Raw genomic sequence first — 19,800 nt, 5'->3', positions numbered from 1 at the left:
GGATATGGAGGGTCCCCTTGACAACCCCCTTGGTAAAATTCCTGATGGGGAGCAAAGCCAGGGAGGCCCTATGGAAGGATCCAATGGGATGGTGTCTCTCAACCCGCTAGATCTCCAAAGAACCTAGCCAAGATTAAGGGGGATCAGCTTTATTCTTTGATTGGTCAAGTCTGCCACTCAGGCTTGTTTTGTTTTTAATTTCTTTTATTTACATTACATTACATTACATGGAGCTCTTGGCTTACCACAGTTTGTTTAGTGATGGTTCAAAGCTACAACAGCACTGAAAACAACTTATGACCGCTTTTCACACTTACGACCGTTGCGGCATCGCCACGCTCAAATTCAGTCATTTGGCAACTAACTCACATTTATGACCGTCGCAGTGTCCCAGGAGTTCACATGCTCCCATTTTGCGACCTTCTGACAAGCAAATTCAACGGGGGAAGCCCGATTCACTTAACCCTGTTACTAATTGAGGAACTGCAGTGGCTCCCTTAATGACTGTGGCCACAAAGGTCATAAAATGGGGCAAAACTCACTCAACAAATGTCTGTCTGAAACAGATTAGAGATCAAAGTCAGATGCATATTAAAAGGTTGTATAATGCATTATTGGAAATAGACTCAGAAACGGAATTGGTTAAGGACTGTATGATAAAATGGGCACAAAACTTTCAGGAACCAGTGACGATGGAAACATGGGAAAAGATTTGGGTCAGAAATGTTAAATTTACGCAAGCACAAAATTTGAGAGAGAATTTTTATAAAATGTTTTACAGATGGCACTTAGATCCTAAAAAATTATCATGTATGTACTCGAATTTGCAAGCTAAATGTTGGAGATGTGAATGTAATGATGCAACCTATTATCATATATGGTGGACCTGTAAGAAAATCAAGGCATTTTGGATAAAAATCTGGTGGGTGATGCAGAACATTTTGAAAATGTCCCTATCCTAATATTTTCTTTTATTTGTATCCTTTTCATATATTTATAATTATGTTTACACTTGTATGTCATAAAATACATGCTTGACGAAAAATTAAATAATAATAACTAATCCATGAATGCAGAGGATAAATAACCGTTTCTTCCCCTCCGCACTTTTTTATTAATGTTCACATCTGAGCTGATTTGGGAGCTGGAGCAAATGCACTGCAATAGATGCAGAAGATGTTACACTGGTGATTTTTTTTGCTATGCATAGATAGAAAGATAGATAGATAGATAGATAGATAGATAGATAGATAGATAGATAGATAGATAGAGATAGAGACAGATATAGATGTAGAGATAGAGATAGATAGATAGATAGATAGATAGATAGATACATACAGATAGATACAGATATATAGATAAGAGATAGATAGACATAGATGGATAGATAGATGGATAGATGATAGATAGACAGACAGAGATAGATAGAGAGAAATTGAGATCGAGATCGAGATAGATAGATTAGATGTAGATAGATAAATATATATACATATATCTATTTTCTTACTTTTTGTAGGTTTTATGTGTGTTTTTCTTTTAGCCAGGTTTTTCCTACGTAACTGCAGAAAAATCTTGGTTACGTAGGAAAAACCTGGCTAAAAGAAAAACACATATACATACATACATACATACATACATACATATAAATATAAATATAAATATAAATATAAATATAAATATAAATATAAATATATATGCATATTCTTTCTAGCCAGTTCCACCTACGTAAGCTAAGTTGTTCCATAGCCCTAGTTCTGTGAAATCTCATTCACAAGTTTCTGGGCTTTTTGTATCCTGCTGAAAAGCAACAACTCTGTGCTGCAATTTGGGAGTAGCACAGAGTTGTTGCTTTTCAGCAGGATACAAAAAGCCCAGAAACTTGTGAATGAAATTTCACAGAACTAGGGCTGTGGAACAACTTAGCTTACGTAGGTGGAACCTGGCTAGAAAGAATATGCACATAAAAGCCTACGAAAAAGAAAAAGACATATATATATATCTATATCTATCTATTTATCTATCTATATCTCTTTGGGGTGGGTGGGTGTATATATATACACCCACCCACCCCAAAGAGATATAGATAGATAAATAGATAGATATAGAGATAGATATAGAGACAGAGATAGATAGATACAGATAGATACAGAAATAGAGATAGAGATAATAGATAGATATAGATAGATACAGATATATATAGAGATAGCGATAGATGGATAGACATGATAGACAGATAGATATAGAGAAAGAGAGAGAGAGAGACAGACAGAGACAGAGAGAAATTGAGATATAGATTATATATATATATATATATATATATATATATATATATATATATATATATATATATATATATATATATATATATATATATACATATACATATACATATACATATACATATACATATACATATACACACACACCCCCAAAAAAATACTCAAAACATAAAAGGACAGCTATCACAAAACCATAGACACGCGCTCGCCCCGCAGGAAGAGCGGCGCCCACCGCGCGCTCCTTCCGGCGCTTTTGAACGCCAAAGCCCCGCCCTTGGCCAGGTTTCCCCCCCCTCGCCTCTTTCATGGCGGCGCTTCCGGTTCCTTCGGCGCAAGGGGAGGGAGGGAGGCTGGGAATCGTAGTTTGAGCCGGCGACCCGGCTGGAGCAGGAGCCGAAGGGTTTTACGCCGCCTTCTCTGAGCTCGGAGCGACGGAGACGCCGGGGCTCCCCACTATAAGCGGAGGGAAGGATGGAAGAAGCCGCCGCCGCTGCTTGGCGCCAGGGAGGGCGCGGGAGAGGCAGGGGACGGGGTGCAGCCGGCGGGGTCTCTATGGGGAACGGACCCGGCGGGCGGGGAAAGGCGAGAGGAGCGGGGGGGTTGGTGGCCAGCGCAGGGGGAGCCCATGGTGAGTATCCCGCCCTGCAGTGCTGCAAAGGAGAATTGGGGGGGGCTTCATATTTGGGCAGGGGAAGCTTTATACGAAAGATGATATATTGTGGGGGGGGGAGCATGGCTTCCTGCTCACCTGGAGCCCCCCCAGGTTTATGGGGGTGATATATTGGGGGGTGGGTGGGATTGTGGGAGGGGGGGTTTCTATGACAATTCACCCATGGCCCACTCTCTGCAGGACAGCTTGCCATGGGGCACCTACCTGGCTGTGTGCAGCGCAAGAGTTTTCGCTAATAAGGTCGGATTTGACAGTCACAAGAATTGGGGAAGGGACCCTTGGAGGTCATCTAGTCCAACCCCCCCTTGCTGACGCATGCTTAGGGAGTCGAGCCTCGGGAGTGGGGGGGGGGAGATTGACAGACGAGCTCAGCTTGTCTGAGCCACCCTATATCGAAGGAATGGTTGGAAGAAGGAGAAGCGTTAAGGAAAGGAGGCCGAAGGAAAGGGCGAAATGAAATGTGAATGGTAATTAATAAATAAATAAATAAATAAATAAATAAATAAATAATAATAATAATATTGGGGGTGGGGGGTAATCGTAATTATTTTATTTATTTATTCATTTATGTATTTATTATTTATTATTCAAACTTCTATACCGCCCTTCTCCTTTTGGACTCAGGGCGGTGAACAGCCAAAATAAAAACATTTATACATAATATTACAATTAAAAATAGATTTAAAATAATTAAATAAATTTGGCCCGTAATTAAAACTTGTCAATTTAAAATCCGTATCAAAATTTTAAAACCAACCCTAAAATCAAGACAGACCGGCTAACTGATTTTTTAAATAATTTTAATAATGAAATGGATTTGTTGACTTCTTCCGCAGCGACTTGTCCCTTGGGCGAGTTGGCTGGGGTGAATTGGCCGTGGCGAGTTGCCTGTGGAATAGGAATAGGAAGAATTAGAATTAGAATTAATTAGAATTAGAATTAGAATTAGAATTAGAATTAGAATTAGAATTAGAATTAGAATTAGAATTAGAATTAGAATTAGAATTAGAATCTGAACTCAACTCAAGTGAACTGAATTGAACTGAACTGAACTGAACTGAATTGAATTGAATTCTTTATTGGCCAAGTGTGATTGGGGACACAACGAATTTGTCTTTGGTGCAGACGCTCTCATTGTACATAAAAAGAGAAGATACATTTGTCAAGAATCATAAGGTACAACGCTTAATGATAGTCATAGAGTACAAATAAGCAATCGAATCGTACTAGGAAACAATCAATATAAATCGTAAGGATACCAGCAACAAGGTTACAGTCATACAGTCATAAGTGAGAGGAGATGGGTGATAGGAACGATGAGAAGAATTATGGGAGTATTTTTATGTGCCTGAAATCTCAGACCTGCACTTTCCCCTTGGCTCCTTCTCCTATAAAGAAAAGGGCTCAAATTCTGGAATATTTGTGGATATTAATATAACTGAATTTGGATTCTCAAAGGACACAGAAACATTCATAAAGGAAGAGAAAAATTACTTTGAAAGAGGTTACAAAGTAATAGCTGGGTACATGTACATCTTGTGCAAAACAACAGAGTTCTAATTTGTATTACTTAAATGTAGCTTAGTTCCCTTTGTCAGCAGGAAGTTTATAGTTTGATTCTTACAATGGGTGAGCCATGATTCCTGTTCTATTTTCTCCAAAATATGTCAAGAAAAGAAAGCCAGGAGGCTGAAGAAAGAATTTCCCCATTTCTTTATGCTCCAAATTAGTTTCTTGATGAACGTATCCTTTCTTTTATGTACATTGAGAGCATATGCACCAAGACAAATTCCTTGTGTGTCCAAACACACTTGGCCAATAAAAAATTCTATTCTATTCTATTCTATTCTATTCTATTCTATTCTATTCTATTCTATTCTATTCTATTCTATTCTATTCCATTCCATTCCATTCCATTCCATTCCATTCCATTCCATTCCATTCACCTTTCTTGGAAAAGAGAGTTTGATGCATTTTTGTGTTAATGCTTATGTAAAATCTTGGATTCAAGCTATCATTGACTGACTTCCTTCAGACCTGCTTTCATCTGAAAGATGATATTGAAAAGATGATTTATTTTAAAATTTTGAGTATTATTAGTGAAGTACAGTAAGAAGTAGGAAATCTAACCATAAGGAGAGAGTAACCTTAATTTTCCTGGTACATGCTCGAAGATAATTGAGATTATAGTAGCTGGAGAAAAGCTCACATCAAAAACTCTTTTTAAAGTTTCTGATATTTATATAGATTTATTACAGGTCAATATTTACTTTAGTGTATTGACCTTAATGTTGAAAAAAATAGGGTCTGGATTTATATTCCATGCTGAGCCATTAAGTGGATTGTTTGGTTTGGCCGGAGTATGTATATATACATTATTACTATGATTCATTCAGCATTGTAGTTGAACAAACCATTGCTTGTGTATTATATGACGCTAATTACTGTTTTAGGTTCTCCTAATGTGTAGTTTTATTATTTTAACAGAACTTGCATCACAGAAAAAGTTCGATGAAATTAAGAAGGCTAATCAAGCTGCAGTTAAGAGGCTTGTTGAAAATCAGTTTAGCTCCTCATCCGATGATGAAGATGATGAAGAAGAGATTGAAGGAAAGCATGGACAAATATTGGCCAAAACATTTACAAAATATACTAATCAGACTGGTAATTTTTTTCTATATTGGCTTCCCAGCCATTTCATTTCAAAGAAAAACATAGCATTACGTTAAAAATATTGCTTAGAGCAGAGGTCTTCAAACTTGGCAGCTTTAAGACTTGTGGACTTCAACTCCCAGAAAGGAGAATTCTGGGAGTTGAAGTCCACAAGTCTTAAAGCTGCCAAGTTTGAGGACCACTGATTTAAAGATTAATTTCCATCTTTGTGATAGAATATTACTTTGCTACATTTGGAAAGCTGCTGCTCATGTTCACATAGCCTGATAAGCTAAACCTATTGTGTCAACCTTTGCTTGTGTCTTTCGGAAAAAGTATGTAAAATTTCAGGATAATCTGCTCCCTCAAGGTGCTAAATTGTAGTTACTGTTCCTGTCAGTGAAATTGAAATGTACCTTTCAGGATACAGATTTGGGGGAGTGAATGATGATTACTCAAAAGAGATTTCTGTAGACTTCAGGAAAATAAGTATTTGAGGCACAAAGGGCTACAAAAATCATTGCCAAAATATTGGCCTTCATCCAGTGGTGGGTTCCTCCCGGTTTGGCCCGGTTCCGCCGAGCCGGAAGCGGTGACGATATGACGTCACCGAACCGGTTCTGCCCTCCCGGTCCCCCGCACCACCCCTGCATTATTCTTACCTTTTATTTGGCCCCACCCCCAATCTATTGCTGCCTCCTGAGTCCCAGCTATCAGCTAGAGCAGTGTTTCTCAACCTTGGTAGCTTGAAGATGGGTGGACTTCAACTCCCAGAATCCCCCAGCCAGCAGCGCTGGCTGGGCGATTCTGGGAGTTGAAGTCCACCCATCTTCAAGCTTCCAAGGTTGAGAAACACTGGGCTAGAGAGAAAACTGTTTAAATTCTTGCCGTGGTGCTTCAAAGGGCCGCCCTACAGCTGATCAGTGTTAAAAGAAAACAAATGAGTAGACCGGTGCCTGCAAAAATAAATGGGTAGACCGGTGCCTGCAAAAATAAATGGGTAGACCAGTGCCTGCAAAAATAAATGGGTAGACCAGTGCCTCCAAAAACAAATGAGTAGACCGGTACAGCTCTGCAAGCAGTTAAAAGCCTGGTAGACCAGTACCTCTGCTAAATCCTAAAGAATTGTCACATGATCATCAAGCCACGCCCACAAAATAAGCCACGCCCACAGAACCAGTAGTAAAAAGATTTAGAACCCACCCCTGCCTTCATCATTTCACAGGCAAAATGTGTGCAGTGCTATCCTAGGAGTGATTGTCAGACAAAAAGATTCCACTCGAAGCAAGTGCACTGTATTTGTACCCAGAGAGATTGCAAACAACCTCAGCGTAAAGGCAAAGGATCTGCAAGCCACTTTTGCAGGGTTAGAGATTAATGTTCAAAATTCTTACATTATGAAATTATTGAATACAAGGTGTATTCATGAAAGGGTATGAGGGAGGAAGTGTTGTGACCTAGGCCCAAGTAGTTATTACCAGACACAATCAGTCCTAAATAAACATATTTTATTAGAACAGCTGAGAATTACTTCATTCTCAGCTTAGTCATAATTAATTCCAAAACAAGTCCTTCAGAAAAAGTCCTTTGGGCTTATCACAAACCTTTGTCTTCTTTGGCACTCTGCCAAAGGCTTTTCTTGGCAAAGCCCCAAGAAGTTCAGAAACAAACAAGAGATGTGGACAAAGAGCCCAAGAGCTGTTGCTGCTCTTTTAACCCTTCTGGGAGGGGCTAATCATCTGGCCTTACTCCTGAGTCATCCTTTTTGCTTTAGCTGCTCTTGCCTTCTGGCAGCTCTGCGCTTGCGTGCACTAGGAACAGGCTCCTCCTGTTCCTCTGCCTCTCTGCTGTCCGCCTCTGAAGGCTCTGGAGTCCGTGCATCACTCCCAGATGGTCCTGGCCCCATCTCTGCCTCCAACACAGAGCCCTCGTCCGGGCCTTTCCCTGACTCCAGGACTGGCCCATTGTCCTCCCCAGCCTCCTTACTATCTGACTCCGCTGCCAGCTCCGCAGGCTGCTGGTGGACTACAACAGGCAGTAGAGGTGGGTTTCACAAAATTTTACCACCAGTTTGCCACGCACCAAAAATGTGAGTGTGCACACACCTTCCGCACATGCGTTCGGCCTTCCACGCATGTGCTTTGCTCACGCGCACGGCTTGCACGCATGTGTACTTCTTAGAAAATGTGGCTAAGTAGGATGGCATAGCGTCAGGGTGGGTGGGCGGGCCCACACCTGCAGGTTGCCACTACTGGTTCGTTCAAACCGGCTTAATACCACCACTGGGAGGCAGCCATTTTCCTCAGAAAAATTGCCATCCCTCTCTGATTTGCCAGTTATCTCCTAGATCAGTGATGGCTAACCTTTTTCTCTTCGAGTGCCGAAAGTATGCGTGCGTGTGTGAGACAGCGCGCATGCATGCCAGCACCCATAATGCAATGTGCGCCTCCGCACATGAGTGCATGCCCTCCCCCCCCCCCCCGTTTTGGGCCTAGTAAGCCTCCCTGCAGCCTCCTGGGCTGAAAACTGACCATGGGGCTGTGCGCCGCACACCCCATTTTGGGCCTAGTAGGCCTCCCTGCAGCCTCCTTGGCCCAAAAATGTGCTGTGGGGGAGGGCGCCACAGCACCCGTGCTCCCTCATGCATGCACGCGCAAACCTCCGCACATGCACGCACATCTCCCACATGCGCGGTGGAGCTGAGCTGGGTGACGGCTCGCATACCCGCAGAGAGAGGCTCTGCGTGCCAACTGATAGGTTTGCCATCACGGACCTAGATAATTCAGATAGTTATTAGAATACAACACCATATTTTTACAAAAGATTCTCCTTTCCACAAAGCATGGTGATTGAAATAATCTGGGGCTGCTTGCTAGCCTCCGAATATGGATGGCTCTTTTTCATTGAGGGAACAAGATATCTAGATTGTACCAGCAAGTTCTGTGAGGGAATGTCCAGCTCCTTGTCCACGAAGTGAATCTTAAGCGAATATACTTCGTGAGAATGATCACACAATGATACAAACAAGTAAACTCTATGATCGAATGGCTGGAGCAAGAGGAATTTCACATTTTGGAATGCCTGAGAAAAGGGGCTGTGTTGTGGCTCCGTTACCTGAGCCTGTGTCATCGGCAGGAGAGGACTCCGAGAGTGAAGGAGAGGAGTTGGCAAGGCCTCCCTCTCCAGGACCCTCCTCTCTGGCAATGCCTTCGGTGTCCGCGGAAGGGCAAGAGATAGGGCCGGGGCCAAGCACGTCCACGCAGCCACAGGTGGACAGTGATGAGGGTAATGAGTCTTGGCTGGATTCACGCCAGCGTCGCAGAGATAAGCACGCGCAACAGAAGAAAAGGCGTGCCCGAGATTAGGCTGAGTCACTGGACCACACCCCATAGGATATAAAAGGGAGCGTGGTAGCCAGTCAAACCTTGTGACGAACAAAGCTGAAAGCTTCCACGCCATTCTGCATTGCCGGACTTTTTGCTATAGACTTTGCTGGATTATCTCTGGACTTGATTGACTCCGTAATTATTGAGCTGTTTCTTTTGATGTACCAGGAGTGGGGAGAAGTTATCTCTCCTCTTTGTAAACTCTTGGCAGGCAGCCACTAGGTTGTTGCCAAGTTCCGTTATCATAAGGAAAAGGATTTTGCCGGCTGGTTTGGTCTTTAACTCTTGAACGTTTGTTGGTGTGTGTGCGTGTGGTTGGGGACAGAACAGGCTGATCTTTCCCCCAACTGAAAGGTGGCATGACCTGAAGCAAGGCCACGCAAAACAGCTTGGAAACATTCATGAATTTAAACAGTTCCACCAAGAGGACATTGTGTAGAATTGATTAGAACGAAGGTGAAAGAAGATATTTCACACTTAGTGTGATAGCGGCTTCGAAAGAACATAAGTGGTTTTGTGGTTCTACAGTTTTTAGCCCATGGAAGCCGAGGCTGGAAATGACCTATGGACCATATTGATCACCCATCTGCCTTTATCCACTAGCATAATAAAAAAAATTATTATGATCTTTTTCTATTCAAAGATGGGGATGCAAGTGAATTGGAGCGTACAAAGCAGTATATGAATGACGCCTTTCAATCTGGGGCACTGACGTGTCTGATTTGCATCGCTTCAATTAAGAGAAACCAAGCGGTAAGTATCTTAACATTGCTGTATTATCTTCTTCCCCAATCCGTATTCACTAATCTCTTGAAATACCCTTGGCTTCCAAAATGGAACAGAGTATCAGGATGCTGATACACCAATTGGTGTAGTCCAAGTCTCCTTTTCTGTGGTGGGTGATTGAATGAATGAGTGAATAGATTTCCTTATTAAATTCATACAAACAGTTCAAATTATTAAATTGATAAACACTTAACATCGTTAAGACTTAAATAAAAATTAAAACCAGTGGCATAGGGTAGGATCTTCTCTCTTACGCCATCAACCATTTTCAGCAAAGACCTCCCTCAGCTGGGCTCCAAGCTATTTGACAAAACCCGGTTTTAAAGCCTTTCCAGTGGCCAGAAGAGTGGGAGCAGACCAGACCACCTTTGCCATGGTGGCGCAGTGGTTAGAGTGCAGTACTGCAGCTACTTCAGCTGACTGCTAGTTCAGCAGATCAGCGGATCAAATCTCACCGGCTCAAGGTTGACTCAGCCTTCCATCCTTCCGAGGTGGGTAAAATGAGGACCCAGATTGTTAGTGGGCAATATGCTATTTAGTATACTCTCTTTGGTGTAAGCCGCCCAGAGTCCTCGGAGAGTTGGCGGCATAGAAATATGACTAATAAATAAATAAATAAAGATGTCCAGTGGTAGAATGTTCTACAAGCTAGGAGCCACAGCAGAAAAGGCCTTCTCCTTGACCCTATCCGCCAAAATTCCTTGACTGATGGGGTTTGTAACAAGCTCCTTTTGCTGGAATGAATTGGGTGGGCCAATCCCATTGGGGCAAGACGACGACGATAATGATAATAATAATAATAATAATAATAATAATAATAATAATAATAATAATAATAATAGTACAATAACAACAACTTTATTGTCATTGTACGTGTATACACAGTATACCCATACAACGAAATTCAGTTAACACCCAAAAATCAGGTCCAACACACATAACAATCCCCAAACACACTCCCACCCACCACAAATTCCCCACCCCTAAACCACCCAAACATCCACACAGCAGACCAAGTAATGCTGTCCAACAGCTCACTGACGGTCGCCCTTTAGTTCATTGTTGAGTGCAATGATAGCTCTGGGATAAAAACGATTCAGAAAATGTGTGGTCCGAGTTTTAATTGTTCTGTATCTTCTGCCAGAAGGCAACAGTCCAAAAAGATTGTAAGCAGGATGGGAAGAGTCTCTGAGAATGTTATGCAACTTCCTCAAACAGCGAGATTTGAAGATGTCGTCCAGGGCTAGTAGCTGGAGTCTGATGATATTCTGGGCAGTTTTAATGATTCTCTGTAGAGCTTTTTTGTCCGCTACAGAGCTGCTCCCATACCATGCAAGAATGCCGTATGTCAGGACACTCTCAATGGTGCTGCGATAGTAGGACAGAAGTAGATGCTGAGATAGATTTATCTTCCTGAGCATTCTCAGGAAGTACAGCCTCTTCTGTGCCTTCTTCACAAGATGGCACCTCAGATACCCCGGACACATGCCATAAACAGCTTTAAAAGTAATAACCAACGTCTTGAATTGGATTCGGAAGCAAATTGGCAACCAATGCAGCTTGTGGAAAAAGGAATGCTGTATGCGCCACCCTAGAAATATCCAGAACTGCATGAGTAGCTTCATTTTGTATCAGTTGCAGCTTCTGAATTCAAGGATATAGCCCCATGTGGAGCACACTGCGTAAACCAGCCAAGAGATCTTCGAAGCATGAGTGACTGCGCTATAACAACTGTAACAGACTCTTGTCATTTTATGTCCCCCTCATAGAATTTGTCCACTTTTGCTATAATCACTTGGGAGAACTTTTAGTTCTGCTGATTTACCACCAGCTTATTAGGTACTTCGGAGCCGAGGATTTGTCAGCATAAGGAAACAACAGCCAACGACTTAATAGCTAGCTAACAACACCCCAATCAAAAGCCACACACAACCAGGTGCCACATAGATACAATGCGTAGAGTAGTTCAGAGCACATATTGTGGTAGAGAGATGTCCGCTGAGGATTGCCTCCAGTACGAGTCTAAAAGTTCGGAAGACTAAACCTCTGGTCCTCGTGACTAACCCAGATTGGATCTTGCAGAATTTTTAGTACTTCAAAATACCGATATGTTTGAATTAACCTATTCTAATAGTAAAGTTATCCTTTTTTTAAAAAACCTCTGATGCACAAATCTCTTTTAGCCTTCAGTGCAATTGTCAGGCTTTGGCTGCAGCCTTTTTCAAAGCTTAGTCTAGACCAGGGGGTCTGCAACCTTAAACACTCCAGAGAGCCATTTGGACCCGTTTCCCACAGAAAAGAAAACACCGGGAGCCACAAAACCTGGGTGGGCGTGGCCAACTCCATGTCACTCACTTCCACCAGTCACATGACACACTCCTGGCCACGCCTACCCAGCCGGTCATTAGAGCAGAGAACTAGTTGTTAAAAAACACCGGGAACCACAAAACCCTTTTGACCTCTCTCCCTCCCTCCCTCCCTCCCCCCTCTCTCCCCCCCCCTCTCTCTGTATCTCTCTGTCTCTGCCCTGGCCACTTCTCCATCACTTGCCGTCGCCCTTACCTTCTCAGGCCAGGCAAGGAATGACTGGGAGGGGAGGGGCGGGGCCAGCCAGTGGTGGGATCACCCGACAGGGAGCCACAGCAGAGGGCCCAAAGAGCCGCATGTGGCTCCAGAGCCGCAGGTTGCTGACACCTGGTCTAGCCTGACATTGGCTGATTTTGAAAAAGCTGGCTGCAAATTAGATGGATTCAGATGAAAGATCACCAGTTGGAACACTAGACTAGTTGAAAAGGCCAATGGCAAATTATTTTTGTGTTGCCAAGAAACAACTTGTAATGTATCCATAAAGTCACTGTGAGTTGAATCAACTCAAGACTTTTTGGTCTTATTTTTTTTGTCCAGGACAGTCATAGAGTTATAATTCCTGTGGGAGGCTAGCCATATCCTTTACCCATAGGATCATCAAAATCTTTTTTTTAAAAAAAAAAAAACATTTTAAGGAAATGTTTTTTTTTTCCCTTTAAGGAAAACTTTTATAAATATTATAACACGTCATTTGTATCTGAAATGTGATATTTTTAAGTACTCGTGCAATACAGGTAGTCCTCGACATACGACTTTAATAGAGCCTGCTCCTTATAGTCCTTATAGGTTCGCCTGATACACCAGTTGCGCCCCTTTCTGGATCGGGACTACCTATGCACGGTCACTCAAGCACTCGTCACTTCTCGTCTGGACTATTGTAACGCTCTCTACATGGGGCTCCCCTTGGGGTACACCCGGAGGCTCCAACTGGTGCAGAATGCGGCCGCGCGGGGGATTATGGGAGCGACGGGGCGCTCCCATGTGACTCCTCTCCTGCGCAAGCTGCATTGGCTTCCGGTGGACTTCTGGGTGCGCTTCAAGGTGTTGGTGATCACCTTTAAAGCGCTCCATGGCTTAGGGCCGGGGTACTTACGGGACCGCCTTCTGCCACCAATAGCCTCCCACCGGCCAGTTCGCTCCCACAGAGAAGGCCTCCTTAGGGTGCCGTCGGCCAGACAATGTCGGCTGGCGACCCCCAGGGCGAGAGCTTTCTCTGTGGTGGCACCTACTCTCTGGAACAATCTACCCTCAGAGATACGAGTGATCTCCGACCTCCGGACTTTTCGTCAGGCCCTAAAAACCTATTTTTTTCAGTTAGCCGGGCTGTTCTGATTTTATGGTTGGTTTTAAAATTTGATATGGATTTTAATTTAAATGTTTTAAATTATGGGCCAAATTTATTTAATTATTTTAAATCTATTTTTAACTTTTGTGTATAAATGTTTTTTATCTTGGCTGTTCACTGCCCTGAGTCCGAAAGGAGAAGGGCGGTATAGAAATCTGAAAAATAAATAAATAAGTAAATAAATAAATAATTAAATAAATAAATAAATAAATAAATAGTCATAATATGGGATGGTTGTAAAATAGTCACCCATGTGACTGACTCGATTTTACAATTATTTTTGTAGCGGTCATTAAGCAAATGCAGTTGTTAAGTGAACCCGTTCTTTGCCATGGGCCGTTTTTGCCGAAAACTGGAAATAATCATCAGTTTTTGGCAAAAGGGTTGTAAACTGTGTTCACATGACTGTAGAATGCTACAAGCAGCCATATATGTCGGCTGGTTGCCAAATGACCAAAATGTGGCCATGTGACTGTGGAGGGCAGCGGTTGTCAGAACTTGAGAACTGAGTCGTAAGCATCTTTTGTGGGGTCCATTGCCAAGCTACCAGTTGTAAGTTGAAGTCTACCTGTAGGGGTGTATTTGGCTTTGTGTTTTAAAATACCTCATTAAACACAAGTGGAGATAGAAAAGTTTGGGGAAAAAATAAAGTAAGAAAGTTAACTGTTATTAATTCATGGATAAGACATCTCTAGCCACAAAATGCTATGTGGTCAGAAGAGGAAGATGAGCAAAGTTAATATAGCGGTTGCCCCAGCCAGTTAGACAACCAGGTATCTCACATCAGACAGAAGCATAATCTTTTCTTAGTTATTTTATTTTTAAATAAATGTTACGGTTTAGATCAGGGGTCAGCAGCCCGCGGCTCTGGAGCCACATGTGGCTCTTTCATCCCTCTGCTGCGGCTCCCTGTCACTCAAAATATGAGTCACAACCGCCAATGTACGATACCCGCCGGTACGCGATTTATTGAGCTTTTCGACTCCTGGTAGGCCAACCTTGGATAAATCCAAGAAAAGAAAAGTTTCAGAAGAAAACAGAACGTTTAATTCAACTGCATATGCTAGTTTTGTGTCCTCTCAGGAAATAGTTAGGCACGGGAAGGGTTTTGTGGCTCCCGGTGTTTTCTTTTCTTTGGAAAACAGATCCAAATGGCTCTTTGAGTGTTTAAGGTTGCTGACCCCTGATTTAGATCAACACATTGCCAAGAAGGGCTTCTAAACATATCCTTGTTTTTCTTCGAGGTCTGGAGTTGTTCTGGATGTTTCTGCATATTTCACATGCCATGCCTACAAAAGTGGGCGAAGGATAGCCTTTTCTTAGTATCTTCTCCTCTGACAGACGATGATTTTGGAAAAAAGGATTATCCCTGGCCATGGTAAGCTTTTAAGATTTTTGTTCTGAAAGCTGGTTTATGCAGGGGGGGGCGAGGAGAGAAAATGGAACAGAAGGAACGGATGTAGCCAAGAGCCTATACCGTAAACGTTGCAATTTCAGTGTAAAGCTCCATAGCTGATAAATTTTACTTTTATACTTTTATTTTGAAGTTTGTTTAGCTAATCTAGCACATGTTGAATATTCTACAAGTTAAGAATATGGCCACTGTGATATATTCACCAGGACCAGTTTATCCAAAATTGTGCACAAACTTTGCTTTCCGTTCAGAATTGTTGGATCTTGAAAATATTAATACCCGTATTTTTCGGACTATAAGATGCACTGGAGTATAAGAAGCACCAAGATTTCATAGAGGTAAACAAGAAAAAAAAAAGGTTTTTGCCCTCCCCAGGCCCCAGGAGCACTCTGCAGGCCTCCCAAACCCTCTGCACATCCCATTTTTGTGAAAAACGGGCCTGTTTTTGGCGAAAACGGGATGCGTGGGTCGGGGCTTCGGGAGGCCAAAAATGGCTGTATTCAGTGTATAAAACACAGCAACATTTCCACCCTCTTTTAGGGGGGAAAAAGGTGCGTCTTATACTCCAAAAAGTACGGTATTGGGCACACAAGTAATCTGTGAGTTTCTCAGTTAGTTAGTGCTGAATTGAATTTAGTTTACTGTTCACAATATATTTGTTCTATTTTTTGGGAAAGGCTTTGGTAAATCTTGCTTCAATCCTGCTGAATATAACAAATGTAAACAATGCATCTTCTCACATCATATGGACCAGGGGTGGGTTCTAATTTTTTTTACTACCGGTTCTGTGGGCTTATTTTGTGGGCATGGCTTGGTGGGGGGTAATGTGACTGGGTGGGCGTGGCCAACTTTTTTTTTTTTACTTTTAAAACCATTTTTTCTACCACCTTAAGAGGTTGCAGAAAAAAAATGCATTTAAAAGCCTCTGACGATCAGACAACTCAGCTAGGATTGCCAGAGGCTTTTAAAGACATTTTTTTCCTACAGCATCTTCGGCTGAAGAGGTTGTAGAAAAACTGCTTTTAAAAGCCTCTGACGATCCCAGCTGAGTCGCACGATCGTCAGAGGCTTTTTTTTTATTATTTTTAAAAGCATTTTTTCGGCTGAAGAGGTTGTAGAAAAAATGCTTTTAAAAGTTTTTTTTTAAAAAAAGCGTCTGATGAGGTGGGCAGGTGAGCGGCGACCGGGCCGGGGACCGGTTCGGGGGCATGGCCAGCCAATGTTATTACCGGTTCTCCGAACTACTAGAAATTTTTACTACCGGTTCTTGTGAACCGGTGCAAACCGGGAGCAACCCACCACTGATATGGGCCCATTTGAGCAGATTAAGCAGGAAGCAAATATTATTGAATGTGACACAATTTTTGTTTCCCTTTTCAGTCCAAAATGCAGGTTTGAATACAGGCGATCTGAGATTCCCACTCGATACTACTGCTATTGTGGGAAGACTGAAGATCCACCTGTGGATCCCTGGCTGGTTCCACATTCCTGTGGCCAGGTCTGTGAGAGAGATTTCAAACCTTCTTGTGGACACAGGTGTCTATTGCTTTGTCATCCAGGTACGTAATATTAAGGCAGTTGTTTGCAAGCGATTACAGATACAAAATTATATGCACGTAACACCATCAGTTAAATGAGTTAAATTTAATCAGTTAAATTACCTACGAGACCGTCTTTTGCCACCAATAGCCTCCCACCGGCCAGTTCGTTCTCACAGGGAGGGACTACTCAGGGTACCGTCAGTCAAATTATGCTGACTGGCGACTCCCAGGGGGAGGGCCTTCTCTGTGAGGGCTCCAACCCTTTGGAATGAACTGCCCCTGGACATATGGAATATCCCTCATCTCCGTGCTTTCCGCCGTGCCCTCAAGACCCTGATGTTCTAACAGGCGGGGCTAAACATATGAACATGTGAATGATTTTTTAAAATGTTATCTAATTCTGGGTTTTATTTAATTGGCCAAACTAAGTAATAATTTTAATTAGCAATTTTATGATGTTTGTGTGTCTATATTTTTCTTGGCTGTACACCACCTTGAGTCCTACGGGAGAAAGGCGGTATAGAAATATAATTAATAAATAATAAAATAAATAAATAAATAATAATAAATGAGAGTTTCGAGATTATAGTCATTCAAGGAACCATTTATCTCAAAGTGATATTGAGACCAGGGTATAATACATGAGATTAAAATATTAAAATTCCTCTCTAACAATTGTGCAAGTTAGAATAGGGTAAGATATTTATAATGATTTTTTTTTCCAGATGCGAGGATTTCTTTAGCCTATTCTGTCAATTTATAAAGCAGCATCTACAGTAGTGGCCAAAATTGTGGAAAACTTTTGGGAAAAGTGTATTTTCTAAAACTAGCTTTTTTTTTTGGAGTAATGCCATAAAATTATATGTCGATGGAAAGATAATTTAATCAAGAATGTAATGCAATAACTTTTATGAAGGATTTGCTATTAGAATAGCAGTCACACTATAAAGAAGAAAAGTGAAACATGTAGAAAAAACAAATGATCCCCATGTCAGTTAATACTTATTTGGGTAGCCTTTAGCATGAATTACGGCCTTACAACGTCTTCCCATGGAGTGAACCAAGTCTTTTAGTTCTGCAGCTGTTCTAATGTGAAACCAAGATTGAATGATTGCTTCTATTAACTGGGTTTTATTGCTGGGTCGCTTCTGACTAACAAGTTTCTTTAATCGGCTCCATAGATTTTCCATTGGGTTAAGGTCTGGGCTATTCCCAGGCCATTCCAGCAGTGGAATAGGATTATCTTGAAACTCCAAAAAGAAGTGGTGTTATTAGCCATCAAACCTCAAAAATTCTTTTCCCAAAAGTATACTTTTGGGAAAAGTACTTTTCTACAATTTTGGCCACCACTGTAGGCAGCTCAAATAAGCCTGGGAACAGGGAGCACCTCTCATTCCCAACTATCTGTTAAATTGCAAACAACGTCAGTCATAGCTATTCACATCATGTATAAGTGACATCCAGAGGAAGGAATTTTATTTCACAACGTCATTTGCGGTATGACATCACCCACAAACAGCTTTGTGAAGTAAAATTCCTTCTTCTGGACATCAATTATAAATACAATAGACTCATCTATTATTTCCAGCGTTTGTGTGCATTAAAATTCTGTCCCATTACGTCTGAGGTGGATTAAATTGAGATCTCAGCTGCATGAGTACGTTAACTTTTTGTCTTTTGCTCCCTAGGTCCATGTCCACCTTGCCCAAAGATGGTGATAATAACTTGCTACTGCAAAAAGGCTAGGCCAGTGCCACGGAGATGCAGCATGAAAGAATGGTCGTGTCAACTGCCCTGTGGACGAAAATTGCCCTGTGGGCAGCACAACTGTGGGAATCCTTGTCATCCAGGTGCAAATTTTACTGTTCAAAACTTCATTTGGCGTTCTGACCCAGCTCCCCAAACACGACAAACCCTCTGTAATTGAAGCAATGATTCCTTTATTAGGAACGCCAGCAGCCCTGGCAAAAAGTTTCTCTCTCACAGCAAGCTAACAAGTCTATCCAGCAGGGAGATGAATAGTTGTCTGCCACATCTATTCATTTCCGCCCCCTGCCTTTTATCCCCAGAGCTAGGATGGGAGCTTTGCTAGCAGCGGTGGCTCTTCCGTCCCAAGGATTGGCCCATGGATTTCCACTCCTCTCCTCTCCTCTGCTTTCTGCGCATCCCTGTGTCAGGCACTGGACCCAGCTGTTCCTCCTCTTCCTCATCAGCCACCTCCAAACCTGGGGGCTGTTGACTCTCCATCTGAGAGCTGATAGACGGCCCAGGCTCCGCCTCTCTCTCTCCCTCTCCCTCCCTCCCTCTCTCTCTCTCTCTCTCTCTCTCTCTCTCTCTCTCTCCCTCCCTCCCTCCCTCCCTCCCTCCCTCCCTCTCCCTCTTCCTCCCTCCCTCCCTCTCTTTCTCTGCCAGCTCCGTTCCCTCTTCCACCTGGAGCTCCTACGCGTCCTCCTCAACTGATTTGGCTGTTGGAGGGGCCGGCAGCCGATAAGCCACAATATTTGAATAATTTCTCCTCCATTACATTATGGTTCTTTTGTTGCTATGGGTTCTGAGTAGATTTGATGGCTCACAAATCAGAGGAATAAAACTTCTCTATCAACTATTAATGAGGTTTTCCCTTTCCCCTAGCCGCCTCAACAGGCATACATTTAAAATATTCTCTTTCCATGCTGGTTTCTGATCATTAGTTTCATCTCACTTTTAGGAGATTGCCAGTCATGTCCAAGAGTCAGTAAACAAAGTTGTGTCTGTGGTAAACAAATAGCAGAAAGGCAGTGTGCAAGTCCTTTATGGCAATGTGACGAGGTAAGTTTCCTTAAAAACAGCAGATTTGTTTACAATATTATTAACAACTAACAATTAACAACTCCAATACTTCATTGTCCGGAAGAAAAATGTGGATTAACATTAAGAGCAGGGGTTTTAAGATTGAAACAGGAAATATATTGTTTCCGTTCAGATGTTCAGGATCTCAGTATGACAATTGCAGTGTGGCTTGCTGACACATATGGGCAGTGAATTTGAAATTATCTCAAATTCGGAATAGAGTTGGAAGGGACCTTGAAGTCTTCTAGTCCAAACCTTGCTCTAGCAAGAGATTCTATATCAGTGATGGCTAACCTTTTCTGGACTGAGTGCCCAAAGCGCACCCGAACCCCCAAAATGCAATGCACACGCACCCCCCCACACACGTGCCCCAGGCATCCGCCCTGCCCCCCCACATGCACGTACGCCCCCTACACGCGCCTCGCCCCCCGCACATGCGCGGCAGAGACCCAAAGACCAGCTGATTGGCGGGAGGCATACGCATGCGTGGTAGAGCTGAACTGGGGCAACGGCTCGCGTGCCCAGAGAGAG

General features: G+C 42.6%; 1 protein-coding gene across 1 annotated transcript in view; it reads left to right on the top strand.

Moving 5' to 3' along the window:
* Positions 1 to 2,637: 2,637 nt before the first annotated feature.
* Positions 2,638 to 19,800, top strand: part of NFXL1 (nuclear transcription factor, X-box binding like 1) — a 64,049-nt gene continuing 46,886 nt past the window's right edge. The window contains exons 1-7 of the mRNA XM_070948209.1: positions 2,638 to 2,907; positions 5,437 to 5,613; positions 9,631 to 9,740; positions 14,730 to 14,863; positions 16,280 to 16,458; positions 18,129 to 18,290; positions 19,148 to 19,248. Of these exons, the coding sequence (XP_070804310.1) occupies positions 2,751 to 2,907; positions 5,437 to 5,613; positions 9,631 to 9,740; positions 14,730 to 14,863; positions 16,280 to 16,458; positions 18,129 to 18,290; positions 19,148 to 19,248 (1,020 nt within the window). The 5' untranslated portion in view covers positions 2,638 to 2,750. The remainder of the gene's footprint in view (positions 2,908 to 5,436; positions 5,614 to 9,630; positions 9,741 to 14,729; positions 14,864 to 16,279; positions 16,459 to 18,128; positions 18,291 to 19,147; positions 19,249 to 19,800) is intronic.

The sequence above is a fragment of the Pituophis catenifer genome, unplaced genomic scaffold, assembly GCF_029215685.1.
Source record: "Pituophis catenifer annectens isolate HBS135680 unplaced genomic scaffold, rPitCat1.0.hap2 SCAF_8, whole genome shotgun sequence".
Lineage (NCBI taxonomy): Eukaryota > Metazoa > Chordata > Lepidosauria > Squamata > Colubridae > Pituophis > Pituophis catenifer.
This window is presented reverse-complemented; position numbering and strand designations above follow the sequence as displayed.